Genomic DNA, 26,765 nt, shown 5'->3' with positions numbered 1-26,765 from the left:
GGGGGCGGCTGTGGGCGTGAGGGGGCGGCTGTGGGCGTGAGGGGGCAGTTGGCCGTGTGGGTGTGAGGTGGTCAGTGCAGGGCTGCGATGGTCCATGTGGGTGTGCGCGGAGCGGCTGTGGCCGTGTGGGTCGGGCCACGGCAGCGTGAGTTGTGGCTATGTGTGCCCCATAGGTTCTGTGCGCCGTGCGAGGACACCATGGGCTCTGACACGCCTTTGKACTCGGGCGTGCGACAGGCACAGATTTGTGAGCCTGTGTGTGTGTCGGGGAGCGTGTGAGTGCCCGCAGGCGCCAGGCTGTACGCGTGTGCCCATACAGGATGATGTACGGGCCCACCGCGGCTGGTGGGTGCACCCAGGGGCTGGTGGGTGCAGCCAGGGCAGCTCTGAGGGCCAGCGTGCTGTAACCGGAGCAGTCCCCGCCGGCACGGCCCGGCCTCATGGGTAGCGGATATTTATAGCCAGGCATCAGGTCCCTCACCGGCACCTGCCACGTCTGCAGCAAGAACCCTTCCCCGCTGTCCGGTCACCATCGGGCCCTCTGGCACGACATATTTTCACTCCATGACGTGAGGGCCATGTGAATCAGCCCTGCTGTGCTCACCCCAGTGCTTCGCAGCTTCTCTGCCTCTTTCACCAGGTTTCCAAAACCCTTCCTAGCCCAGCCCCACATAGAAATCTTTCTGGACTCTGGTCCCTAGGTTTTCATCCTCCTGACCGCTAGGTTTTGGGGCAAGGACCCTCCCAAGATACCAGGGGCTGCATATCACACACAGTCTCCTCCCAGCAAGACACTGACACTGGACGGGCTGCTCRGGGTCTTTATTGCTGCTCTGGCATGTTGCTTGCTCCAAACCAGGGGGACATTGGCAACTCCGGAGCCTGGCAGAGAGGAGGGGACAGGGATGGGGATGGGAATGAGCAGATGCCTTCTCCCCAAAGTCAATAAATAAAGCCCTATTACTACAGCAGCATATGGAAGGTGAGTGCCCAACCGCTGCTCCTATCCCCCTGCTCAGGGCACCCCGCCTTGTGCCACCATCCAGGAAGGGCTGAGGAGAGGGCACGGGGCTGGGCAAGGCACCTTGGGGTCAGGTAGGAAGTGTGAGGGGTCTGGGGACAGGCGGGCAGGGTGGTGGTGGGGCACAGGGCAAGGTCTGGAGCTAGGTGGGCAGAACATGAGCAGCAGGGGCCTGAGCAGACGCAGGAGGTGTGCGTGGCACCTGGGTGCCCCCCTGCAAAGAGAGAGTGGCTGCCAGGCCCCCACTCTGGCATGGGGCGCAGCCGACAGCCCCAGGAAAGGCACCGGCATCGGTCCTGGGGCCACAAACCCACTCGCCAGGACCAGGGCTGGGAGGAGCAGAAGGTGGGGGGCTGGCAGCCCCTGCTCCCAGCTGTAAGGACTGGGGCTGCGCTGGCTGGCAGGGGATTGTGAGCAGGCTCCTCTCTGCAGGAACCACTGGAGTGACCTCAGTCTTCTGGTGCTGGTGTGCAAACCAGGGGGAGCACAGGGACCGCCACACCGTGGCCAGGGCAGCTGCAGGCTGCAGTGTAAGGCACACAGCTGATGGGACCCACCTGGCCAGGGCTGACCGGCAAACTGGCAGCTCTCCCCCTCTCACCTGGGGCTTCCATTGCCCCCTTGTCTGCATCCCATTCTTCCTCCAACCCTCTGCCACATTCTCTGTTCCTTGCAGCAAGGCTTCCCACCACACCCCTGCTGCCGGACCCCACTGCTGCCCCACTGCTGGTCTGGCTGGGGCAGCATCTCCTCTCCATCAGCACTGCCGAAATTATGCTGGCCACCATCATCCCTGGCAGCAGCAYATGAGGTCCATGGACTCATCCTGGTGCGTCCTGGCTCCTTCTCAGCCGCCCTGTACCGCGGCCCATGGAATGTTCCTCTGGCTCCCCGGCCCCTCGTGGCCGTGGCCAAGGCAGCAGTTACTGTGGCCCTGGTGGCTGGCCGCCCTGGTAGGAGCGGAGTAAGACCTTGTGCTTTGTGACAGCCTCGCCGCGCCGCCGCTGGTGATCCACCAGGAATTCCTTGAGGCGGTTGGTGGTGAAAGTCAGGGTCTGGCGGCGCAGCTTCATCAGGTAGGCGTCCTGGAGCCAGGCATTGGCAAAGCAGTCCTTCACCGTAGGGCGGCTCCTGGGACAGAGCCAGCTCTGCATCAGGGACTGCGGGAGTGCCCACTGCTGCTTCACTCCCCAAACCCAACCACCACCCCTGCCCTGCAAGACTCAGGGGATCCCAGTCCTCTCCAAGAGCAGGGATGGACTCCAGGACCCTCATGAGATCCCAGACCTCTCGAGAAGCAGGGATGGTGCCCACTGATAATATCTGGAGGGGTCCCATGTGGCAGGGAGCTGGCTCAGTCACAGCACAGGGGTCACTGGGGTCATGTGTCCTCCCTGGCTGGACTGGCACTCACCAGGGGTGGACAGTGAGGACCTTGCGGATGAAGAGGGCAGCAGTCTGCGAGACGTTGGGGTACAGCTTGAAGGCATCAAATCGCCCTGCCAGGATGCGATTCTCCGTCTCGATGGGGTCCAGTTCGAAGAATGGTGACCGCCCGCTGAGCCTGTGGTGATGAARGTGGTGAAGGGGGTGAAGGTAGGAGGGCACTTGCTGTCCCCCTTCACCCCCATCCCTTGTTTGAACAGCCACAGTTTCCCAGCGTGTCTCCACTCCCATGTCCACTTGGGAAGGGTCTGCCAGGCTACAGCATCCCTCAGCCCACAACCAGCTTGGTGTCTTCCATAGCACCAAGCTCTGAGTGAGGCTGACTACACCTCAAGGTGCTCATCCCCTTGACCTCTTCTCTTACATGATGTAGGTGAGGATGCCAACGCCCCAGACATCTGCTGCAGAGCCCACCGGGTCCCCCTTCACCACTTCTGGCGCTGTGGGCAAGGGAATAGGTCTATCATATCCACAGACATTGCATCACAATCCCAGCATTGCACCACTCCCAGCACTTCCAGAACCTGCAGTAGCCCCAGCAACCCCAGCACCCACAGTATCCCCAACACCCATAGCAGCCAAGTAGCCACAGCACTCCACTTTAACACCCTCCAGCACTCCTCCCTGACACTGCAACACCCTGACAGAGCCCAGCACTCCAAGGATACCCCAACTGCTTACAGCATTAAACTCTCCCACTGACCCCAGCAATCCTATCAAAATTCTCAGCAGACACCCTCAGCACTCCAGAGGCCTCACAGCATCCCCAGGGACACAGTTCCCCCCTGTTCCCAAGCCTCCCAGAGCACAGGCATACATACACACCTTTGGGAATAAGCATGCCCCAGTTCTGTTCCTGTCCCTGTCCCTGTCCCCTTCCCCATGCCACTGCACCCCTGGTGCCCCACTCACACATGTACTCCAGGGTGCCTGCACGCCGCCCCAGCTGCCGCAGCACAAGGGGGTTGTAGGTCTGGGCACTKCCAAAATCAATGATCTTGAGGGCGTTTGTGCCTGAGATGATGATGTTGTCTGGCTTGATGTCGAGGTGCACAATGCGGCGGCCATGCAGGTACTCAAGGCCCTGCAGGAGCTGCAGTACATAGCTCACCACATCATCCTCTGAGTAGCGAAACCTGTGGGCAAGTGGCATCAGCAGGCAGCCCCATACCAGCAACTGTCCCCAGTGGCCCCATGCCCATCTGTACCTGTCCACGATGCTGTAGAGGATCTCCTTGCCAGCACAGTTCTCGCAGATGAGCACCAGGTAGCGRGGGGTGATGTATGCCTCATGTAGGGCCATGATGCGCTCATGGTGCAGCGCCTTGAGGATCTCATACTCCTGCAGCACACTCTGCTTCCGCTCTGCCTCATAGGGCACAATCTTGGCCATGAAGTGCTTCCCTGTGGCATTCTCCTTGCACAGCCGGATCACCCCAAAACGGCCTCTGCAGCATGGGGGAGGATTCAGCATCCCTGGTGTGGGGTACTGCAAGAACACCCCTGGCAGACCATCTTGTCCCACTGCTACTCACCTTGCTTTTTCGTCCAAGAAGGTGTATGGCTTCTGGGGGACACCCTGCCGCAGTGTTGTGCTGTCTTTCACCCCTGGGATGCCACTGGCAGCTGAGGGCTCCTTGGAGGATGGGGGCGTGGTGGTGGGCTCCGGTGAAGGGGATGATGTGGGAGGCATAGAGATAAAGGAGGTGACCATGTAGGGAGGCATCTTCCGTGCAGGTGTGGTGTTTGGGGTGGGAGATGGAGTGGGGGCTGAGCTGGGCGTGGTTGACACTGGGGAAACGGTGGGGGACTTGGAAGGAGATGGAGCCTGGGGTGGGGTGGAAGTGTCCGTGGCGGGTGCAGGGGAGCCCTGAGTGGGGGTTTCTGTGTGAGGAGAGGCAASAGTCCGAGGTGGGGTAAACATCAGCTCAGGGGGTGTGTAGACAGTGATGTTGGGTGGAAGCTCAGGATCTGGTAGCATGCCCTCCTCTTGGGGTCCAGGGGATGGAAGGACCCCTGGTGGGGCACCCTCCTGTTCTGCTACAGCTGCCTTCTGTACCACTCCCTTGTGCTTCCGTGGTGGTGTGGTGGGAGGGGCCCCTGCAGACCCCACTGGCTCTGGCTGTGCCACGGGTGTCTGGGTTGACCGGCTGGAAGCCACTTTCTCACGGATGGGAACAGCAACATCCTTGGCTGGGGCTGCTCGGGCATCTGCAGGGAGCAAAGGGAGGTGTGAGCCAGGTGGGGATAAGCTAGGAGTGGAGTGTAAGTGGCACCTCATTTCCCAAAGCCCTGGGAGGAAGATGCCCTCCCAAAGCACTCCAGAGGCCACAGGTAGCCCCGTGGCTGCCTCATATCCATGGGATAGGGCTTGCTCACCTGCTGCATCAAGATGCACCTTTACCGAGGGGTTGCTGTAGGGTCCCTGCCCAGCCTTGTTGACACAGGCCACACGAAACTTTGCAGTGCTCCCRGGAGGCAGCTCTGTCACATTGAAGTAGCAGTCAGCGATGCCAGTACTGATGATCTTCCACTCATGCTCCCCTGCCAGAGCAGAAGTGAGGTAAGGAGAGGGCAGACCAGGGACAGGGGCAGCCCACTGTCCCCCATCCTTGAACCCACCAAGTCACAAGGGACAGCCAGGACACTGGGCATTTTTGGCTGTGGCTCCCAGGATTTGGGAGGCAGCACCACATACCATCCAGCCTGCGTTCCAATGTGTAGGTGCATGGGGCTTTGCTCTCAGCAGGCTTCCACAGTACCAGCACCGTGTTCTTATACTTCTGGGGGATCTCTGGGGTGCCTGGCCGCCCAGGGAGCCCTGCAAGGACACAGAAAGAGTGGGCCGGGTCCCCAGCCAAAGACAGGGCAGAGCTGCTTCAGTGAGAGGGCATAACAATACGTGGGCTCAGAGATGCTGGATATGCTCATTCAAAACCAGCCTGGCCTCTTGCAAAAGTCCCAGTCTCTTGCAGATGTGGAGAGCAGAACTCAAGTGACCTGTCCCAGCTGGTCCCCATCCATATGCCCAACTTGTGCTCTGTCTCCTGAGGTTCCCCCCAGCCTCCTTACGTGCCACAGCCAGCGTGCAGGAGCTGATGGCCGTGCCCAGGATGTTSGCAGCTGCACACTCGTACAGCCCTGCATCCTTCCTGGAGACCTTGGCAATGGTGAGCATCTGACGTCCGTCCTTGCAGGAGACAACGTTCAGCCCACTGTCTGGCTGCAGGGACCTCTTGTCTGCAGAGGGAGCAGAAGAGAGGGATGATGCAGTGTCCTGCCAGAGCCYACGCACTGAGGCTATGCAGGCAGCCCCCCACCTTTCATCCAGAGGATCCGTGGGGTTGGGCTGCCAGCAGGCAGGCAGCAGAGGGTCAGTGCCTCGCCCTCCAGCAGCACCTGGTCCTTCAGCTTGATGTGGAAAATAGGGGGGAAATCTGGAAAGCAGAGTGAGGTGTTAGGCTGGGGTAGGGATATGCACCCAACATTCTGTCCTGGGTCTGCACTTACCCGATTCACTGGGTGTGTGTGGCTGGCCGGCGGCGACTACCTCCTCCCTCAGAAGGCTGGAGGGAATGCTGGGCTGTGAGGCTGTCTTCTCCTTCTTGCCCCGGGAGAGCCCCCAGCGCTCCCACCGGGACCTCTTCTGGCTGTCACTCCCACCTGTGGGCACCCAGGGCAGCTGAGAGTGGGACCAAGCCATGGTGCCCAAGCCCACCATGCCCACAGCAACTGGGCCATGGGTTACCAGCCAGAGTCCCCTGCAGGATCCCCCCCTCATTGCTCACCTTTGGCAGAGGCAGAGGAACCTGTGCTAACCTCGGAGCGCAGGGACTCAGARGAGGGTGCGGGACCGGGCCCTGGTCGCAAGCTCTCACCCTCAGAGCTGGTGCGACGGAGTTCCCGGAGCCCCTCGCCCTCCGGCCGCTCATCTGACACACTGCGTAGCCGCGCCGAGACTCGCTCCATGGTGGCACTGATCTTCCTCCGCACGGCCATCGCCGGTGATTCATTCTCCCCACCACCTCCCTGCTCTGACTTGAGGCTCTCTGAGTCCCTCCGCTCCCTGGAGCTGGCCATAGCCATGCTCCAGGAGAAACGGCGCCCACCAGATGGGGTCTCACTGCCTCCGTCCTCTCCTATGCTCTTTTTCCTCTCAGCAGGCGGTGTCCGCCTGAGAAGTATGGACATCCTCCGGAAGAAGCCCCCATCCTTCTCCACCTCGTGCAGGTCCTGCACTGACTTGGACTTGGTTGTCAGCCCGGTGGGCCGGTCCCTGCGCAGCTCTAGGGGCACGCCAGCTGGTGTAGGACGGTAGATGCCCTCGTCAGAGACTGGAGGGCCGGCCAGGTGCCGGTCCTCGGAGCGGGAGCGGGTGAGGAGCTTCAGCCCCCGGGTGAGGGACGATTCGCGGCCCTTCTTGAACTTGGCCTCAAAAACCTCCTCTGAATCGATGTCCTGGATGGCCAGGGAGCTGGAGGAGCCAGTGGGCTTCACCTCCCTCCTTGATGCCGGTGTTGGTGTAGGGGGCTTTGCAGGGCTGGCTGGTGGGGTCTGCTTGATGTTTGGTGGGGGCTCGTTGGTGGCTGGTGGGGGCTCCTCGGTGGCTGGCTCCCCGCCTTGCATGGCTCCCATGACTTGCATCATCTTGGCATAGGAAGACTTTATGTGGGTTTGGGGGCCAGGGGCTGGGGGCTGTAGTGGTGTGGAAGSTCCTGTTTTGGCAGCCCCCTCCCCACTAACTCCAGCAGCCTTAGTGGGTGTCTTCTCCTCCTGTCCGCTGTCCATGGGCTTCTTTGCTGTGGTGGTGGCAGCCTTGCTGGCCCCAGGTGGGCTGTGTTCCTCAGGGATGCGCCTCCTCCCTGAGGCAGCCTTTGCAGGGGGTGCCTGGGGGATAGTGACCTCTGCTGGAGGGGGTGTTGGTGTACTTGGGGTGTCTGGTGGCCCTGTGGGCCGAGCATCAGAGAGCGCAGAGAGAGAGGGGGACTCCTTGAGCCGCTGGGCCTCCAGGCAGGCCACTGGGATCTCCAGGGGTGCCCCGGAGCGTCGGTGCCGGACGACAGGCTCAGCATCCCCGTGGCTGAAGGAGCTGCTCTTCTGCAGCCGGCCCTCAGTGGGAAGGAGGCGCGGTGAGGTGGCTTCACTGGAAGCTGCCCGCACTAGCCTCGGCACTGCTGGTGCTTCCAACCGGGCTGACCGTGAAACTTTCTTGTCGGGACTGACCCCCAGGGTCTCCAGGAGGGGACCCCGCAGGCCACTGACCTTGCTGTCCCCAGAGCTACCCCGCAGAAGCCGCTGGCGCATCAGCTCCAGGCGCTGGGCGTGATCGTCCTCCCCCCAGACCACCTTCCGCCTTGGCAGCTCCATGGAAGCTGCCTTGGCCAGGACTTTGCGGGGGKCCCGAACTGCTTCAGCCCCCTCCTCAGTCCCTGGGAGCTGTTGGAGGAGCAGGGCACTGTCAGCAGAGCTGCCCCTCTTCAGCTCTCCCCGACGGGCACTCCCTGGGGACTCCAGGCTGGAACCCTTCCTCATGGCTTTGCGAGGATACTCCGGCCGCTTCTGGGCTTCAGGGGCTTCTTCATCGGAGGAGCCAGGCGCCTCCACCTCTGYACATGGTCGCCGTGGCCCAGCACCCCTCGTCCGCTTCCCCAGGGCCACCCCGGTCTTCCCTGTGCCCTGGCTCTGCCACTCCATGGCGGAGACATCYCCCTCCGGCTGCAGCCCCTCAGATRTCCCGATGGTCTCATCATCTGTGGGGATCTCATTGAGCGACATGCGGGAGCCAGAGAACTCCACCTGGTGCGGCATGGGGATGAAGGGCAGCTCATCCAGGTCGTCTGAGTCTGAGGAGGATGACAGTGCTGGTGATTCCTTGAGGTGCCGGGGCACAGCGATGGAAAGGTGGTTGGATGTGTCCTCCAGCAGCTCTGGGATCGGCCGCAGCACCATGTTGCACTTGTAGCTGATCTGTGAGCGCTGCAGCCAGCAGAGGGGGCTGGATCAGGCCCAACTGCATGGAATGGCATCATCCTGCCATTGTACATCCCCCCATCCTGCCCAAGACACAATCCCACGCACCCCCTCCCTCCCCAGCCCCTGCCTTCACCTGCCATTTCCGACGGGAGAGGAAGAGCTTGAGGTGGTCGGTGCTGATGACCTTCCCCTTGGCCAGTGTCTGTGGGGTGAGGGGACAACGGTGTCCCACGGAGCCTGCAGCAGGCTCAGGGAACCCCGTGGCCTCTTGGTGCTGGGACCCTGCCCAGGCTCACCTTGAACCAGGGATGCTCCAGGGTCTGTTCTGCATTGGGTCTCCTGTGAACCAACATAATTGGGTGAGAACCACCTAGGCTCAGGGGCTTTGGGCAGGGGAGGAGGGGCAGGAAAGTCTGGCTGCCCATGGTGCACCCTGGCAGAGCCATGCAGCCAGCTTTCCCTCAGGCATCCCAATGCATAGGGACCCCCAGCCTCCCTTGAGCACAAAGCTCATGATGAAGGTGCAGGGGATGGGGAATGTGAGCTTGCAGCACTCACAGCTTGTCGTTGACCAGCACTTTGATGACAAAGCCCTTGGCTTCCCGGGTGAGCCCCTGGAACATCCTCTCCTCAAAGGCCACGTTGTAGTTGCGGATGTTCATCAGAGTTGTCTTGTCATTCTCCCCCACAAAGGGGGAGATCCCTGTCAGGCTGCCAAGGAGGAGACACTGTCATTGGGCCATGGGGCCATGGAAAACAGCATGGAAAGCACAGAGAACTGAGGACAGGACCCCAGACCCCATCTCTGAGTTCATGGGGACATGGGAAAGAGCAAGTACAGGAGACTGAGGACCTCAGATCTCAGCTCTGGTGCCATAGGGAGGGCAGAGGTAGAAGCAGCTGGGAAGGAGGCTGAGTCTTTACAGAGTCATGTGCATGGTCACAGCCTCAGCTCTGGAACTAGTGAGGGGTTGGGAAGGGTGACCCTCCTGTGGAGACCCACCAGGGCACTTACCAGAGGTATGCAATAACCCCCACAGGCCTGCAGAGAGGAGAGCACAGTTACTGCACATCACAAGCCCTCCAGGGTGCCCAGTCTCTCCTGGCATAGCAGGGAGCCCACTGACCACCCAAGGGCCACCCTTACCAGATGTCAGTGACGCTGGAGACAGGGGTCTGGTTGACAATCTCAGGGCCCACAAACTCGGGTGTGCCATACTTGCAATACTGTGGCTCCTCAGACATCAGCTCCTGCGCATTGCCAAAGTCGCAGATCCGGATCTGCTCGCTGCTCAAATCTGCCATCAGGAGGTTTTCTGGCTACAGGACAGTGCAGAGCAGAGGGGAGCTTGGCAGGAGGCAGGGGCTTTCCCCAGGGAACGAATATTCCCTATCAGCAGGACCGCTCCCCACCCAGTACACCAGGAGCCCTTCATTGCAGGCACCAGGCAGGAGGAGTCTGTAAAGACCTGCACTCACTTTGATGTCCAAGTGCAGGACGCTGTGCTGGTGCAGGTAGCAGATCCCTTCCAGGACCTGCCGCATGTATGACCGGACCTGCGAGAGATGGATTGAGGAGAGCGGGCACCCTGCACATGGGTCAGCCCCACACTAGCCCTGTGCAGAGGAGGATGTGGGTTGTGGCCCCCTCAGTAACCTGATACAATGAGCACTGTGCATCTCTAGGCTGGGACAGACCCCACTGTCCCCAAGATCCCTCCCTTCCACATCACTTTGCTCCCACAGCATTCACTCACCTCTGATTCACACACTGAGGGCTTCCTCACCATCCTATCCAACAGCTCTTCTTCAGAGCAGCTGGGCCCCAGTCAAGGAGCATATAAATTTCATGGTCCATTGTGCCCTGCACCCAGCTCCTCTGCACCCACTTTGCCCACCCATTCCCCACAAAAATCTCCCCTCCTCTCCTGTGTTGCACACTCCTGGAGCAGTGCCTGGAGGATACAGCTCCATGACCATGATGACAGCATTCTTCTTCTCAAAGGCATCATGGAAGAAGACGATGCGCTCGTGGTCCAGCTGAGAGAGAATGTGCAGCTCCCGCCGTGCTGACTGCTTGGCCTTAGTCCTCCCAGGGATGAACTTGGCAGCAAAGTCCAGCCGKGTGCTCTTCTCTGTCACCCTCCGCAGATAGGAGAAAGCCCCCCTGCAATGCAGCAGCAAGAATAAGGGAGGATAAAAAGGTGGGTGAGCAGGAGAACCCCCTTCTTTGAGCAGTCTGTGACCATTCACTGAGAGACCCCAAGCCTGGCTTTTTTGTGACCACTCTAGGTCCCCATCCTAAGCTGGCATATGGGTATCCATTGACMGCTGAGAAGGGCCCCAGCACACCAGGATCTGGCATATCATGGAGCTCAGTCACCCATGCTRGAGTCCCATGGTGCAGCCTGTCTCTAGCACCCCTGTTGTTGCAGTGCCCAGGATGCCCTATCATGCCAGTGGCCACCTACCTCCCAATCTCTTCATGTACATCGTAGTAGTCTGTCAGGCGTCGTGCCTTGTGCAGTGCATCCTCCTCCATGGCGGCATCAGCAGTGGGCTGAGCTGGGAGAAGGAAAGGTGCTGTCAGGGGGCAATCCAGACCCAGGCTCTGCCCTCAGAGGCTGGGGAGTCAGTTAGCCATACCTGCCCGCACCACCAGCTCTGCTTTGCAGGAGACCTCCCCAGCCAGGTTCTTGGCCGTGCAGGTGTAGACGCCGCTGTCAGGCTCGGCAGCACCCAGCACCACCAGTGAGCACTCATTGTCTTCATACACAAAGCTCAGGTGGCTGCTCTCCTCCAGCAGCACCCCATCCTGGGGGGGCAGGGATGTCAGGGGCATCCTGTCACATCCTTGACCAACTCCCACCACCCTTTCCCCATGCACAGGGCATGGGACACATCCTCGATCACCAGTGCAGCGACCCAGGTAAGGCAGTGAAGTGTGCGGGTCTGGTGTGGATGTGGTTCAGGAAGGGGTTGAGGGCTCCCAGCCCACCTTGTACCACATGATGTCCGGCAGCGGTTTCCCCTCCACCACCACAGCGAATCGCGGTGTCTCCCCTTCCTGGGCATCRATGTCCTCCATGATGGACTCAAATCGCGGTGCCTCTGCCAAGAGACGGGGCATGGGACACCATGGGGCAGTGTCACCCYCCTGCCACTGGCACAGGGTGTACAGCTGTGAGGCACTGTGCAAGTAGGGGTAGGGACATGAGATGACTTGGGGCAGTGCCACCCCAATGCACATGGAAGTGGGACACCTTTGCAGGACAGACTACCAATGGCATGCACCTGCAGCAGCATTCGGCAGTTCCCCATTGGAGTGGGGCACTCTGGGGGCAATGCCACTCAGCACACAGGCATAGGGCACTGTGGTAATGCATCTCACGTTACATATGGGTGTGGGGTACTGTGGGGCATTGTTGAGGTGTCCTTATGGTTCTTGGCTACATGGCACTGGGAGAAATGGAGAAATGCCTTCCAATTATTCTCAGGGATGGGAGACCCTGCAGCAGTGCCACCCATGGCACATGGCTAAGGGACACCATGGAGCACTGCCTCCCTATTGCGCATGGTCGTGGGACATGTAGGACATCTCTGCCCAGTTCAGACAAGGGTATGGGACACCGAGCAGCAGTGTCAACACATAGTTCATGTTTTTTCTTCCACATGGGCCTATAGAGCAGCATCCCCATAACATATGAAGCACTGAGGAGCAGTGTTATACTACGGGGCAATGCCCCCATAGGCACCAAGGAGCAATACCACCCTGCAGGGCAGTGTCCCCATGCCTCCACCCCCCATCCAGCATATGGGCTTGGAGCACCATAGGGTGATGCCAACCCCCAGCAGAGGGACACAGTCCCCCCAATTGCGAGGGCACCTACCTGCGAGGCGGAGGCGGAGGGTGCAGTGGGCAGTGCCGTGGCGGTTGCTCACCTCACAGGCCAGCAGCCCCGCAGCCCCCCGGCCCACACACAGCAGCCGCAGGCAGTGCTGGTCATCGTCTGGCATCATCATCTCACATGTGCCTTCCAGTTCCCCCAGCACCTGCCCACCCCTGTGGGCACACCAGCTGTCACATCACAGGCAGACCCACTTCCCCATTGATAGATCCCACCCCAGAGGCACATGACCACCTCTTTACCCACAGACAGCCCCAGTTCCCACACCGCAGCCCCTGCAAAGTGTTCACACCCCGTTGCTTGCTCTGCCTCCTCAGTGGCTCTTGTGCCTTAATATTCCACAGACAGCACCCCAGAGCCCGCCCCCACCAACTCTTCAGAGGCCTGGACATCACCCTTGTGTGCACCCTTGGACCAGCCCCAGAGAAGGAGCCCCACACACATGCAGTGGGGTGCATGGAGAGTTGATGTAGAAGTCTTTCTTTATGTATCCATAGGATGCATAAAGGTGATGCTTGGTATGGAACAGGCATGGGGCACAGTGCCATGTCCTACCTCTTCCAGGCGACAGTGGCCTCCACATGGTTGATGGTGATGGTGATAGAGGCTGGCTGGCCTTCTACCACATACACCACTTCTGGCTTGTCCAGGATGACCGGGGCCTCCTCCAGGTAGGGACCTGCCAAATGCATTGTCACCAACCCCTAACCCACCCCGTGCCGCCCAGCGCTGGGCAGCTTACCACCCAACAAAGGACAGAGACCTCTACCCCAGCTTCCTATTCCCTTCCCACTGCCCTTCTCACCCCGGTCCAGGAGCTGCACAGGCCCCACAGGTGGGGAAGGCTTGCTGTTGGTCTTGGGAGTGGCAGTGATGACACGGAAGAGGTACTGAGCACCCTTGGTCAGCCTGTGCACTGTGTAGGTGGTGTCCCGCACGCCAGTCACCAGCACYACCCACTGCATCGTGCCCAGCACTTGCATTTGCACCACATAGGTCACTGAGTTGGGGTCTGCAATGGGAGAGGGTCAGTGCAGATCCCTAGCATGGGGCAACACCATGTGCCCCATCATGGCATTGCCCACCCCCTGCCATCTTCCTGCCCATACCCTGCCCACTCACCTATGGCAGTGTCCAGCCACTTGGGCTTGTTCCAGGTCAGCGTGATGGCTCTGCCCGTCACCGAGGCCACAGTGGGGGGCCCGTCTGGAGGGGTTGGCACCACATCTGTGTGGGGAGGTGGGTAGGGATATAACCATCTGGCACTGCCCCAGCTTGTCAGGGCATCTGCCTCGTGCTGTGGGAGATATTGGCTGAAGGGATGAATGAGGCCAGCAATTCTTTCTGATTCCTGGGGGGGGGGGGCTCAGCCTGTCAGCCCCTGTGGGATTGGCACTGCCAGCAAGCTCCATGCAGGACCTGGTGGTCCAGGGATGAGTCCTGACCCCACAAGATGAGAACTGCACTGCCAGCCCTCTTTTAGGTTGAACTAGAGACCACCTGAAGTCCCCTCCAGCCTGAACTACCCTGTGATCCTATTCCTCTGGCACCTTGAAATAATCCTGGGGCACAGGCTGGCAGGGTGGCTGCAAGTGGCCACACATCCCAAGTGCCATCCGCGCTGCTTACCAGTGACATAAAGGTGTGCATAGCACGTGGCCTTCCCCACTTTGTTGGCAATGACACTTTTGTAGACACCAGCATGTGCRTGGCTGACGGCCGTGAACACCAGGCGATGGATGTCTTTATCTGGTGGAYAACAGGGGGACACAGGTAAGACCCTACAGAGCTCTCCTTCCTGCCTCGTGGGGTGTAAAGGTCTGGGGGGTGATGCCTCCTCCCAGGGTGTTCCCCCTTCTCCCACCCCACATAGTGGGCCCCAGGGGGTTGGGAGGGAAGTGAGGAGTCCTACATTGCATCATCTTGCGGTCGTCAGTGCTGTCAATGCGTGAGCCATTGTGGTACCAGGTGATGGAAGGGTAGGGCATCCCTGCCACCTGGCACTCCAGCACAGCCTCTTTCGACTCCACGACATCCAGGTTGTGCAGTGGCTTCAGGAAATCTGGCATGGTGAAGCACTCTGTCTCTGTCTCCACCTGCTCTGGCTCCTCTGGAATGGATGGCATCTTCTCCAACTTAGAGCTGTAAGAGCCAGCACACACTCACGATGGGAGCATGGTGCGATGCCCCCAGCTTAGCCCCAGGCCCAGGCTTTGCACAAGCCTGTTGTATTCCAAGTCCCAGAGGGAAGCAAGCAGGGGGAAGCAGATTCCAGAGATCATCCAACTCTTACATCTGGGAGGCAGCAGATGGCCGTGGCTCCTCCACATAGAGCTCGGCAGTGCACTCCACATGACCATGGGTGTTCCTGGCGGTTGCCTTGTACTGCCCCTCATCTTCACTGCCCACATGCACGATGACCAGTGAGTGCAGCCCTCCATCCTGCTGAATCCGCACATTCTCCCCCTCCTGCACCGGCAGGCCTGCACAGAGACACACACCAGCATCAGCAGCAGCACCCCCTCCAGTCCCAGCCAGGTGCAGCCTTTGGGCGCAGTCCCCAAGGAGATGAAGAGAATTCTCCCAGCAAGCTCCCTTGGCAAGCTCTCTGGGCTTGGGGGTTACCAAAGTGAGTCCAGGTAACCGTCGGAGGGGGAGTCCCACTGATCATGCAGACAAAACGCGCTGTCCGCCCTTCCACCACGTCCACATCCTCCAACTTGCGGGTGAAGAGTGGCTGCACAGAGGGCTGCACCGTCAGCCGGGCGCTGCAGGTCAGCTCATCTGTGAGGAGAGCAGGCACTGGTGAGCCCCCACAGCACATGCCTATGCAGGGCAGGAGGCAGCCTGTGACCCCCCTGGCTGCAGCCCAGCAGCCAGTGTGGCTGTGGGTCAGCATTACCCGTACACGATGGGGGCTGAGCCCAGGTGTGCRGGGTTCCTGCACAGGGAACCTGCACAGAGCAGGGAGGTACAAATGTGTGCAAGGTGCCCATGCCCAGGGCTGGGACCCTGATGGCAGCAGTCACCTCTTTCTTCTCTGCACAGCAATACAGCTGCCAGCAGCGAGGTGGGGTGGGGGGATAACCTGTGTTTCCCCAGGGGGTGGGGAACACAGCTGGCCTATGCCCTCAGGAATRGGGCAGTGATGCTTAAGCAGGTAGTGCCACAACATGCAGCATCCAGGTGCAGGCTGGATGCTCCAGGTGAGGCGGTTTCCAGCAGGGACCACTTTGCAATGATGGTGTTGTCACCCAACCTGGGCAAGGATGGGCAATACCATTCTCAAGCACACCCTCACCTCCTTGAGCCCCAAACTGCTGCTACCCTCAAAGCCCCACAGGAATACACCCTCCTTCATGGAGCGGTGCACAGGCACCAGCTGCAGGACGCAGGGAATGCTGCTCCTCCCTGCAAATGCCCCCAACCCTGCTGTCTAGGTGGGCTGGAGAATGGACTTTGTGTGGGACAGAGCTGCGGGCGGTAGGCACAGGTATGGCAGAGCCATGAGACAGAGGTCCATGCTATTCTTGCTGAGCTGCCACCAGCAATGGTTTGGTGGCAAAGGAGCCCTGAYGCCCTGCCCATTTCCCACCACCTCCCAAGCCAGTAGAGACATGTCAGTAYTGGAGCTGTGTGCCCACAGGATCTCGAGCCAGGTGACTGACAGCTGGACTCCAGGCCTGCATCCACCTGGTGCACCCATAGTGCAAATCCATCTTCTCATGTTTCATGGAGCTGCATGCATGCTGGCAGAGGAGCTGAGTGGAGTGGGGTGGAACAGGGCTGCAGGTCTCGGGTGCTGGAACCCAAGAACTGATGCACAACAGGTTTCCCTGAGAAATCTTCCCAGTGCATGGGGCAGGAACCACTCCCTATTCCCCTATCCCCCACCTCCAGCACTCACAGCTACATCCCTGGGGATAAGAGCCCKGAGTCCAGGGCAGGGAGGTCTATCCACCCCACTAGAGCCAAGAGCTGAGTGAGAAACCCCCCTGGGGGAGCTGAATGCCCACTGCTTACCTTTGGCAGTGCTGAGCTTGCAGGTGTAGATTCCGCTGTCGTCTTCGTGCACAGAGGTGAGCAGCAGCTTGCACTTGCGCCCATCAAAATGCATCTTGCATTTGAGCAGGGCAGGCTGGAGCAGCCGGCCCCGGGACAGCCAGTCCACGTCCATGTCTGGCGGGCCGGCCACCATGCACTCAAAGACCGCCAGCTCCCCCGCCCCGACCACCAAGTCCTGCAGGGGAACCACGATGGCCAGGGACTGGCACTCGGGGCGAGCTGCCCGGGGAGTGGGGAGAGAGAGAAAGAGAGAGAGAGATGCATCTCAGCAACTGAAAAGCAACCATGAGAGATAGCAGGGATGGAGAGGGAGTACGTGCAGGGCAGTGGTTCATGCAGGGAGGGGACCTGGTGCAGCGGGCAGGGAGTGCAGCAGGGAACGGTGGGAAGGGAGGTGAGATGTGGAAAGCAGAGCTGAGCCAGGGAGGGGGCTGGGGGTKAGGGGAGGTGTCCGTGCCAGGAACACACCACACAGCGCTTTACCAAACAGATTTTATTAGAGCTACAAAATAAAAGGGTCACGGCCTCGCAGCCCGCCCCCCCCCCATCAAGCCCCCTCCCTGGGGAGAAGAGACCCAGAACCAGGGGTTGCTCCGGATGCACCCAAGCCCTGGGGCTACAAGGGACCCGAGCCCTGGGACTACAAGGGTGGCCAAGCTGACACCTGAGTGGCCACCATGAACCCAAGGGGTCAATGCTCTTCCTCCCCCCTGCAGCTCAGGCAGGGTGTTTGCCTTTGGGGTCCCTGGAGTCTCCTGTCTCCCATGCTCCCATGCTCCAGACTGTCACAGAGCTGCCACCACACTGCAGTCCCTTCCCTACAGCCCTGGCCAGCATGGCGGCAACTGTGGGCTCAGCTCCCCGCTCCTTTTCCCTGGGCAGCAAGAGAGAGGGAGCAGAACACGCAGACAGGGACAAACGGATGGAGCAAGAGACAAGACAGCATMATATGGGCACCCTGGCCCGGCTGAGGGGGCGCCTGCTGCTCCCCTGCCGCTTCCCCCGCCCCGCCTCAGTTACGCCTGCCCCGGCCATCTGGCGAGCCCCTGCCCGCAGTCGAGGGCCCGCGCGTCCCCGCGGTGTGTCCAGGACGAGGCGGCGGATGGAGAAGGAGGTAATAACACAAGGTGAGGTCCACTGCCTAAGAGGTGTCCAACTAAGAGCCCCGCAGCCGTGGCTCTGAGAGATGCACCCCCTTATCGTACTCCCCCTGCGTACAGACAAAAACCGCAGTCAGCAAGCAGAAGGGTTAGTGCAGCAGCGACGGGACCAGCACGGACACACATGCCAGCGCCGGCACGAGGGGGCAAGTGAGCAATAAGGCATGGAGCCATCTGCTGAGCCCCGCAAGAGGGGCTGGGGTTGGGCCATCACTGCTGCAGCCCAGCTCCTGTCAGTTGTGGGACACGGTGACAGCTTCCGCTCCCACCCCCGTGCCGCCGCGTTTTGCTGTAGGCTGGGAGCATAATCCCGGCAGAATACAAGCAGTGCAGCCAAGGCCGGGGTGGGATCGGCACAGCCCAGGGGGGGCTCAGGCAGTCATCAGCAGGGAGGGCTGGGGGGAGCAGGGCACATACAGCAAAGGGCAAGAGGAGGGAGGCAGCATCATTTATCCCCACAGGCTCCTTCCCTGGCCTTGGGTATACCAGGCAGAGCCTGGCTATCAGTCCCAACTCCCCCACCCCACYCCCTCAAAATTGCACATGTACTTTGGGGTCCTAGGAGGACCACAGCAGGGCTGGGGAGCAATAGCAAGGAAAGGGGACCASACAATCAAGTCCCATGCGTATGAGACATTGTTGGAAATGAGCAGGGAGGGACCCCTGCAAGTTGCCCTGTGCCTGGCACACAGCTTGCAGGCAGCCTGGGGCAGGGAGAGAGCAAGCTGCAGGGCATGAAGACATGTTTCCTACAGAGCCCCCAAGGCCAAAAGCCCTCCCTGGGCAGTCAGGGGCAGCACTTGGCCCCAGAAGTGGGTATGTGGGCAGAGGTGGGATAAAGCTGGGCTGTGACAGGCAGTGGGATCTGGGTCAGGTCAGTGGGGCTCTGGGACAGAGCAGGCAACAGGTGGGACCCAGGGCTGCACATGTGGATGGGACAGCAAGGCAGCCTGCCTTTCTGCTGCAGGGCCAGCTTCTGTGGACAGCCCCAGGCACACAGCTCCATTTTCTTGTTCCCCGCCTGCACCAACATAGGGTGGGCTGGCTTGTCCCCTTCTTATGTCACACCACCAAGGGGTGGTGTGCAGTGGTCCCTTCCCCACAGCTCATGCAGAGCACTAGAGCCACCCACTAGAACCTCAGGTTCTTGGGTGACACACTCAGGGAGTTTTACCTCTGACCTCCAGCTTGGCCTCGCACTGCTTGGTGCCATACTCGTTGACGGCCTTACAGGTGTAGTAGCCAGTGTCAGTGTGCTCTGCCGCCAGGATGTGCAGTGTGAAGAGCCCCCGCACTCCCTCTGCCTCCTCCGCATGGTGCCGACGGCCATACTTCACCGGCTGCCTGTTTCTCAGCCTGCTCCAGACACGGCAGAGCAGCATGGTCATATCTGGCCTTTTACACCCAGCCTGGCTGTCCCCAAAAACCCCCTCTCCTCCACCCACTGCTCCGGATGACAGCTCCATGCTAACCATCCCCAAATTGAGAGGTCACTGTGCCTGTCCCCTCCTTTTCTGCCCAGCTGTGACCCCMGAGAGTGGCAGGACTCACCAGTAAATGATGGGCTTGGGATCCCCACGGACACGAACGCTCATGCTAACATCCTGCCCCTCCAGCACCGACTGGTCTGACAAGGACACCTGRGGAAACAGGGTCAGAGAGCAACACGCACCATCTGCACCCAGGGCCATGCACCCTCACCGCTGCACTCAGTGCTGTGTGTCCAATATCACAACAGGAGTACCAGAGAATCTAGTGGGGTGGAACTTGCCCAAGTGCTGGGAACATCCCTTATCAAGATCAAGGGGTAGGAAGACATGACCCAGCACTCCCGGCACTGAGGACCACAGCGCCATAGTCACGGGGCACGGCAGGTCCTGGGGGAGTTGTTGCCTCACCTCAAAGGTGGGTGCAGCCTTGAAAGTGGTCTCTGGGGAGCYGTGGGCAGCCCCATGCTCAGTTCTTGGCTGCAGCTTCATGGCCGGTCGATGCTGGGGGGTGCCGGACTCGGGGAATTCTTCCAGCGGGCTCAGGTACTCTTCGTCCGATGTGATGGGGCTGGCCTGGCCGACGGCGGGGGGCAAGTTCCCATGCCGCTCCACAGCGGGTGCTGGCACAGAAGAGCGGGGCAGGCCGGGTCAGAGCCGGTCAGGGCACCCCTTCCCACTGTTCTGCACTACACGGGTGCACATCCACCCCGCGGCACATCCCGGCTCCGCAAYAGCCGGCAGCGAAGGGGTGCGCGGCCGCGCCGAGGGAGGGGGTGAGCAGCACGCCGCGGGACGATAAGGGGACGCGATATTCCGCAAGGCGACAGCAGGGCTCAAGTGGCTCTTACGCAGCAGCCCGCGCTCCCATCCTTAAGCTGCCCGGATTCCCGGGATGGCTGTCCCTGTCCGGGCMGGCACGGCTGAAGGTGACATTGGCAGCTGCGCTCCCCCCGCAGCCCGCCCGCCCGCCGGACTGCTCCATCGGGGGCCGGACTGGGGGACTCGCGGGGTGCGGGATACAGGGGCCGGGGGGAGGCAGGATGGGGAGCGGCGAGCGGCACGGGGGGCTGASAGAGCCCAGTCGCCACCATGGGGGTGCCGGCCCCTCAGCCCGGGCGCCGAAGCGCTCTTAAGCTCCCTGCCCTGGCCGGGGGAGGCAGGCGGCCTGCCGGTACTGGGCGAGGGCTGTGTCCCCGCCACCCCGTCACGCCCGCGGGCAGCCCCCAGCGGAGAGCCGGGAGCCCGAGCGCGGCTTCCCCCTGTCCGCACCCCCCGAAGCACCCCGCACTCACCGGGGCCACGGCAGCCCCGCGAGCCGACCCGCGCCGAACCGCCGCCGGTGCCACTGCCGGTGCCGGGCGCCTCCGGCTCGCAGCGCCGCCGGCCCACTGAGACCTCCCCGCCTCAGCGCCGGCCGGCCCCCGGGGCTGGGCCAGCAGCGCGGGGGAGGGCCCGCGGCGGGCCGGGGTCTGCCGGGGCCCTTACCAGCCCCCCTCCGCTGTGCCCGGCCGGCCCTGCCCCGAGTGTGCAGTCCCGCCTAACTTCGGAGAAAGGACGGCTTGGGTGCTTCCAGCCCTCGGGACAGCTCCGAGCCTCTATCTGCCGTTCAGAATCACCCTCTTGAAAGAAGGAGGGCTTTGGGGTTGCAGCGGGCTGGGTATCCCCATGGCCAGAGGCGAGGGGGTCAGATGGGGTTCTCCCCGGCATGCAGCTTGGTGGGCATGCAGGGTATCCCCACAGCTAATAGTGGGGGGCAGGGGGTGTGCCCCACGGCCAGCAGAGTGGAGCGCCGGGATACTCCCACAATTTGTGGGTTGGGGAGCAGGCCGGGATATCCCTATGGCTCCCATGCTGGAGGTAGGAGTATCCACATGGCTTGCAGGCTGGCGGCAGGGGTACCCCACACGGTTTGTGGGTTGCAGAGCAGGCTGGAGTACCCSCATGTCTAGCGGGACACAGGGCAGGTGTGGGGGAGGCCGGATACTGGGCTGCTCGCTGGGCAAAGGGGATGCTCACAGTCTGACCCCGCTCCCCCCACGGTAAGATCCTTCCACGGCTGCCGGGAGCACGTCAGCTGCTTTGGTTCAGACAGAGCCTTGTAGGGTAAGGAAGCCGGTTTCTTCCCAGTGACAGCAGCGGAAGAGCTGGCAGCCAGCCTGCCGCGGCGCCAGCCCTCGCTCCCTCCCTGTCTGCCTCCCTCCTTTCCTCCCTGCCTCCCTCCATCCGCCGGCCGCSGCACTCACCGGGCCGCACGCTGAGGATGGCACTGCAGCAGGTGGCCCCCACCTCGTTGGCCGCGGTGACAGTGTACAGCCCGGCGTCGGCCACCCGGGCGCTCCGCACCAGCAGCGTGTGGCGCTCGCCCTCCGCCTTGATGGGGCGCGTCGTGCTGCTCCGCAGCGGGACCCCGTCCTTCCTCCAGGACACTGCCGGCACAGGCGGGGGTCACGCGTGGGCAGGAGAGTCCGAGCTTCCCCGGGGTTCTGCGCAGGGTCCTGAGTAGTCCAGGCGCTCCCCCGCCTGGCCTGAGGACCCATTTGCTCTGGAGAGCAGCCACGGGATCCCACGGCCCTCTGATGGAGAGACTGTGGCTGGTCCCTATCTGCATCCTGACATCTTCCTGCTCTCCAGTGGAGGTTGGAAGAGGGAATTAAAGCGCCTTGGCTTCTGCCTGGCTTTGGCAACTGGTACCGGCTCTGGACTCCCAGCTGCCCCTGCCCACGTCCTGGCTACAGTGTGCCATCAGCCCTCAGCTTGTGATGGCTCAGGCCATCAGCCCTGAGCTTCTGCCCCCGGGAAACCACCTGAGCTGTCCCAACAGCAGCCCAGAGCATCAGAGAATCATAGAATGGTCGGGTTTGGAAGGCACCCTGATGATCATCTAGTTCCAACAACACCTCCCCCGCCATGGGCAGGGACACCACCCACTAGATCAGGTTGCGTCACMCGTCCCTGCCCGCGCAGGGCTCACTAGCCCTTCTCCCACTTTCCCAACAGCCCAGCCCCGCTCTGGGGGACAGCAGACACTTTGTCCTGGCAGGCAGTGCCCATGCATTTCACTCATGTTTGAGGGGAGGAAGGGCAGAACGGACATCACCTCCCCTGAGATACACAGCTCAGTGCTGGGTGTCCCACTGCCACAGTGGAGGTGGGACGTGGACATGCAGAGAGTCCCTCTCCCGCTGCCGTGCTCATGCTCCAGTCCCAGGGTGGCTCACCTTCTGGCTGGGGGTTGGCTGTGACAATGCACTTGAGCAGCACCTCTGCCCCCACGACCACTGCCATGTCCTGGATGGGGATCTCAAATATGGGGGCTTCCAGGGGGTCTTCACCCGCTGAGACATAGGAGTCGTCCGAGGACTCTGCACAGGGAGAGACGGGCCCCGAGGCTGTCAGCAGGGTGAAATGAGTGGGTCCTGTGCCCTGCTGGGCTGCATGCAGGCAGAGCGTGCCTCTCCCAACCACTGCTCATCCCTGCCACCACATGTGCCTCACCCTTACTGGGGCATTAGCAGGTACTCGGCCCATGCAGTGGAGGAAAAGGCCACATCAGGGTCCACCATGGCACAGAGCAGGCAGCAGGGACAAGACAAGAGACCCCAGGGYAGGAAGCATAAAGCCTGTTGTACATCCCCATAGGGCGTAAGAGATGAGGTGGCAGTGGGGTGTGGAAGAAGGAGGGTTGTATAGCACGCTRCACCCCTTGCTCTGAACTTCCCCCAATCCCTCATGGGATATTGGCTGCTGTACCCCAATACATCAACAACCACCTCCCAGCTCCCTCTCCTCTCATGGCCCCAGCACACAAAGGTCCTGGGGCTGTGCCAGGAGCCTCAGGAATGTGGGGTTGGCATTTCTCTGGCTAGAGCAGAGTCTAGAAGAAGCTTGCAGCCCAGGTATAGTCTGGTCTAACTGCGGCATACTGGGATGGGCAGGACACCTCTCCCCCAGCCAAGCCACCATAGCATCCCCTGGGGAAACTTGGGCTGCATGCCCTGCCTGCACCACCGAACATGGTCCAGASAGGAGAAGTTGCAATGGGTGCCCTGTGTCCCAAACCAGGGCTGTGTGCCACGAGTCAGCACAAGGTATCTCTCCTGTGCCAGGCAAGAGGCATGAAGAAGACAGTAAGCGTCATGACCTCAAGGTCCAGCAAACTGGCAGCCAGGCTGATCTGTCTTATGGCAGTGCCTGGTGCCAACTACCCCAGCCTCCAGAACCATGTCCCTCTGCTCCAGCTCTGGGCTTCCCACATTTACCAGGAGCAGGCTGGAGATSCCCCATCCCACCCAAGGGCTGACAAGGCCAGCTCTGTGCCTGCAGAAGGGCAGAAAGCCATGCCCCTACCTAGCTCTGGAGAGGTGGGCCTGGCTCGGCGTCCCTTCCCCTTGCTCCGTGTACTCCTGCCTTCTTGAGCCATCCGGCCACTCTCTTTCTTCTCCGACACTTTCATCTGCCTTCTGTCCACCTCCCTGCCCACACCATGCTGTCCTGCCCAGCTCCGTTCCAGACGAGCCTCCTGCTCCATCCCTGGCTTTGCCCAAGGCAGGAACCGCACTTCCGTGGGAGTCTCTGGCCGCCGGTACAGTCCGTGGGGCACAGCCAGTCGGGCAGCCAGAGCTTCGTTCACTGCCCCAGGGCCACGGGCAGGACCTCCATCTGGGTACGGGCTGCCTTCAGTGGGACCCACCTGTGAGAGGACCCCCCTTCCCTGTGGGGTGGCTTGTGCTAACGGCCACTGCTCCTTCTTCTTCACTTCCCCAGTGCCTTCTTGCTGCAGACCCTTCCGGGTACCTGCATCCTCCACTGAGCTGGGCTGTCCAGCTGCCCCACCCCCCCCTGCCGGGGCTCTTCTACTGCGCTGTCCCCCTGGCTCTGGCTCCCCCTCAGGTCCCACCAGCACCACGCTGGAAAGCGCCAGGTGCTGGATGACGTGTGTGCTCTCTGCTGGCGGGCAGSTCTTGGGTGGCAGTGCCTTGCGTCCGCTGGTGCCCTGAGAGGAAGAAGTGCGGGAAGCACGGGGTGCAGGGGGCTCGCTGGTCGCTGGGGGTGGGGGTGTCGGGGGCAACCCAGCTTTGCACAGCTCCTGGGAGCGTCGCAGCTGCTGCTTGGAAACCGTCCGCTTGATGCGGGTCAGCTCCTCTGCAAATTTGTGCTCGATGGCATAGACACGGTTGGCGAACTTGCCCCGCTCGTCAAAGGACGCGGCTTTCTGCCGGAAGGCCAAACGCCGGCACGCTGCCGTGCTGCCCGGCTCCCAGCGGCCACCCTCCCGCAGGTCCTCCCGCGAACCGCCTGGAGTGCTGGCTCGGCGCAAGCCAGAGCCGGGCTGGTCGAAGGAGCGCGTCTTGCGCAGGGGCAGGTTGGAGCGCGGGGGAAAGGCGCTGTCCTGCTCCAGGCTCCGCTGCCGCTCCTCAAAGTACTGCAGCCTCTCGAAGATCCTGGAGCCAGCACGCACCAGCTTGGGAGATGCCCGCACGGAGATGCGGCCAGAGGCGTCGCTCATGGGTGTCTGCGGACGGGACTCTTGTGTGCTGCCCTGTGAGTACCCAGAGGATTTGGGCTTCTTGATCTTCTCCTCGTACTCCTCAGGAACGATGTCCTGGTACTCTAGCGGCACTGAGGATTTCTTGCGAGGGGTTACGGGTGTGAAGGAGGGGACGCCAGGGCCACGGGCAGCAGTGCCAGTGGGCGGCTGCAGGCACGTGCCAGCACGAGGAGATGGTGAGCGGACGATGGGTGGCTTGGCAGTCAGCGGCAGGGCAGCAGGGGATCTCGGGGGCTCTGCGCCGGGCTTTGGAGAGACAGGGCCTCTGTGGAGGTCATCTCTCCGGTAGCCTCCCTGGGGGATGCTGCTGCAAGGGCAGACAGAGGAGCAGGGCTTAGAGACCACCCTTGTACCTGCCTGGCTGCATCCCAGCTCCCAGCCTGCACCACAGTGCCCAATGGGGCATGGCAAGGGGGCCAAACATAGTCAGGACAGCCTTGGGTCTGGGGAGAATCAAGGGGTCCCAGCAAGGTCATCTGGTCACCCCAAGACCCCTTGGATCTGGATGGGTTAGGTGTGAATCCTGATCTGCTGGGACCCTTTGCCCAGGGGTACTCAGGTGGGGCAGAAGGGTGATGCTGGGAAACCCAGTGAGTCCCCTCCTCAGAACAACCATGCAGACAGGACCAGYGGCTGGAGGGTGCTCCAGTTTGCTGGAGTGTCCTCGTGTACTGAGGCAGTGCAGCCTGGCCAGAGGAGGTCCCCAAGACTGCAAGCCCTGCCCATGCACATGCTTCTGTGAGCACATCCTCCTATCCCACTGCCCCCAGAGGGSCTCAGAAAATGCAGAGCGGAAATCATAAGGTGGAGATGAAGTTCTGGTAGAACAAGCAGCCTTAAACAAAAAAAAAAAGAGTGAGATGGAGGTCAAAGGAGCAGGCCTGCAGGTATGGGAACCAAAGGTGGAAGGGAGGGACAGGGGCTCTGAGCATATCAGCAGGACCTGGGGAGGCAGCAGGACCTGGGGAGGTCCCTGGACCCTGCTGCCACCTCTGTACAGTGGGGACTGCGAGGGGCAGACACTGTGGGCTGCACAGAGCACAATGGTGAGGTGGAACAGGAGAACATCTGCGGCATAACCTGCAGGTGGGATACTGCAGCTCAAGCAGTGGAACAGGGGATACCCCCAGCCTCAACTTGGCCACAGCAGAAAGGGACCCCTCTACATCATCACCCCCAGCCTGGGTTGCTCCCACCTTCTCACTGAGAACAGGCTGCCTACTGCTCAGAGTCCCCACTCCTCATCCGGGATGGTGAAGGCAAAGAAAGCCCAGGCGGAGGGAAGGAGATGGCTGCAGGCATTGGGAGGAGATGGCCCCAGCGCGATGTCCCCTCCGTGTGCTTCCCCTGGCTACTTACACGTGGAGTGAGAGCGCCCGTCCTCGGTACAGGCTGAAGGCGCTGCCGTACGGGTCGCTGGCCACCGAAAGGCTATCCTCTGACCCCCAGCTCGTGCCCACCAGATTAGCCCGTGATGCCCGCACCAGCGGCTCCACGCCCAGGTGCCGGACCTCGGCGCCACGTGGGGCCAGCGTGTTTGCTTGCCTTGGGGTTCCCTGTGGCTGCGGCCAGGCAGCAGGACGGAGGTAGGGTCCCCGTGCAGTGAGGCTGGCATCCGTCTCCTTCTCCACCACGGTCTGCTGGCTGCCTGACCAGCTGGAGCGCTCTTCTGCCTGTGACAGGGCCAGCACCGAGGTTGGCGTTGTGTTCATGGAGGCGTCCACGAGGGTGTCAGACCCACCTGAAAGAAGATGGATGAGCCAACACTGGGTGTCTGTGGGGACAAGCTCAGCCTAGTTCAGCCCAGGAGAGGGTTGAACCACCTTGAAGTGTCCCAGCATGTCCTGAGCAGCACCCTGCTGCCTCAAGCCCTCTCCCCTTTGTGTGGGTGGATAACAGCTCCCTCTCCATAGACACCCACAAAACCTGGCCAGAAGCCAGCATTGGGGCTCAGTGCCAGCCAGGTGTCCCTGCTCACCCGTGGGGGTGCTGAAAGCTGTCTCATCCTGGAGATCACTGCGCTGTGTCACCTGGGGGTCGCTGGATTCATCCTCACCTGTCTCCGAGTCTGGGGTGGGAGGGGAGAGTAGGGAGTGAGGGTACACAGAGACAGGAGACCACATTGGTACTGCCTGTTGCAGACCCATTGGCTCC

General features: G+C 61.4%; 1 protein-coding gene across 1 annotated transcript; it reads right to left on the bottom strand.

The window, feature by feature from the left end:
* Nucleotides 1–815: 815 nt before the first annotated feature.
* Nucleotides 816–26,765, bottom strand: SPEG (striated muscle enriched protein kinase). The gene is made up of 40 exons (XM_057367610.1): nucleotides 26,590–26,765; nucleotides 25,971–26,352; nucleotides 23,411–24,918; nucleotides 22,282–22,425; nucleotides 21,307–21,489; nucleotides 19,472–19,683; nucleotides 19,125–19,213; nucleotides 18,748–18,929; nucleotides 16,372–16,632; nucleotides 14,974–15,132; nucleotides 14,642–14,831; nucleotides 14,261–14,490; nucleotides 13,978–14,097; nucleotides 13,471–13,575; nucleotides 13,154–13,360; nucleotides 12,904–13,027; nucleotides 12,331–12,503; nucleotides 11,439–11,551; nucleotides 11,087–11,255; nucleotides 10,912–11,005; nucleotides 10,407–10,607; nucleotides 10,198–10,258; nucleotides 9,920–9,997; nucleotides 9,588–9,760; nucleotides 9,456–9,482; nucleotides 8,999–9,151; nucleotides 8,737–8,779; nucleotides 8,574–8,642; nucleotides 6,256–8,443; nucleotides 5,978–6,130; nucleotides 5,788–5,904; nucleotides 5,540–5,707; nucleotides 5,166–5,288; nucleotides 4,847–5,011; nucleotides 4,003–4,678; nucleotides 3,676–3,915; nucleotides 3,380–3,603; nucleotides 2,832–2,907; nucleotides 2,436–2,585; nucleotides 816–2,152 (listed from the first exon to the last, which is right to left on the bottom strand). Exons 1-40 carry the CDS (start codon nucleotides 26,756–26,758, stop codon nucleotides 1,945–1,947), a joined length of 10,107 nt encoding a protein of 3,368 aa, XP_057223593.1. The 5' UTR covers nucleotides 26,759–26,765; the 3' UTR covers nucleotides 816–1,944.

The sequence above is a fragment of the Malurus melanocephalus genome, unplaced genomic scaffold (assembly GCF_030028575.1).
Source record: "Malurus melanocephalus ecotype Western Australia unplaced genomic scaffold, MMel_1.1 scaffold_81, whole genome shotgun sequence".
Taxonomy (NCBI): Eukaryota; Metazoa; Chordata; class Aves; order Passeriformes; family Maluridae; genus Malurus; species Malurus melanocephalus.
Note: the sequence above shows the minus strand (reverse complement) of the source record. Positions and strands in the feature narration are given on the sequence as shown.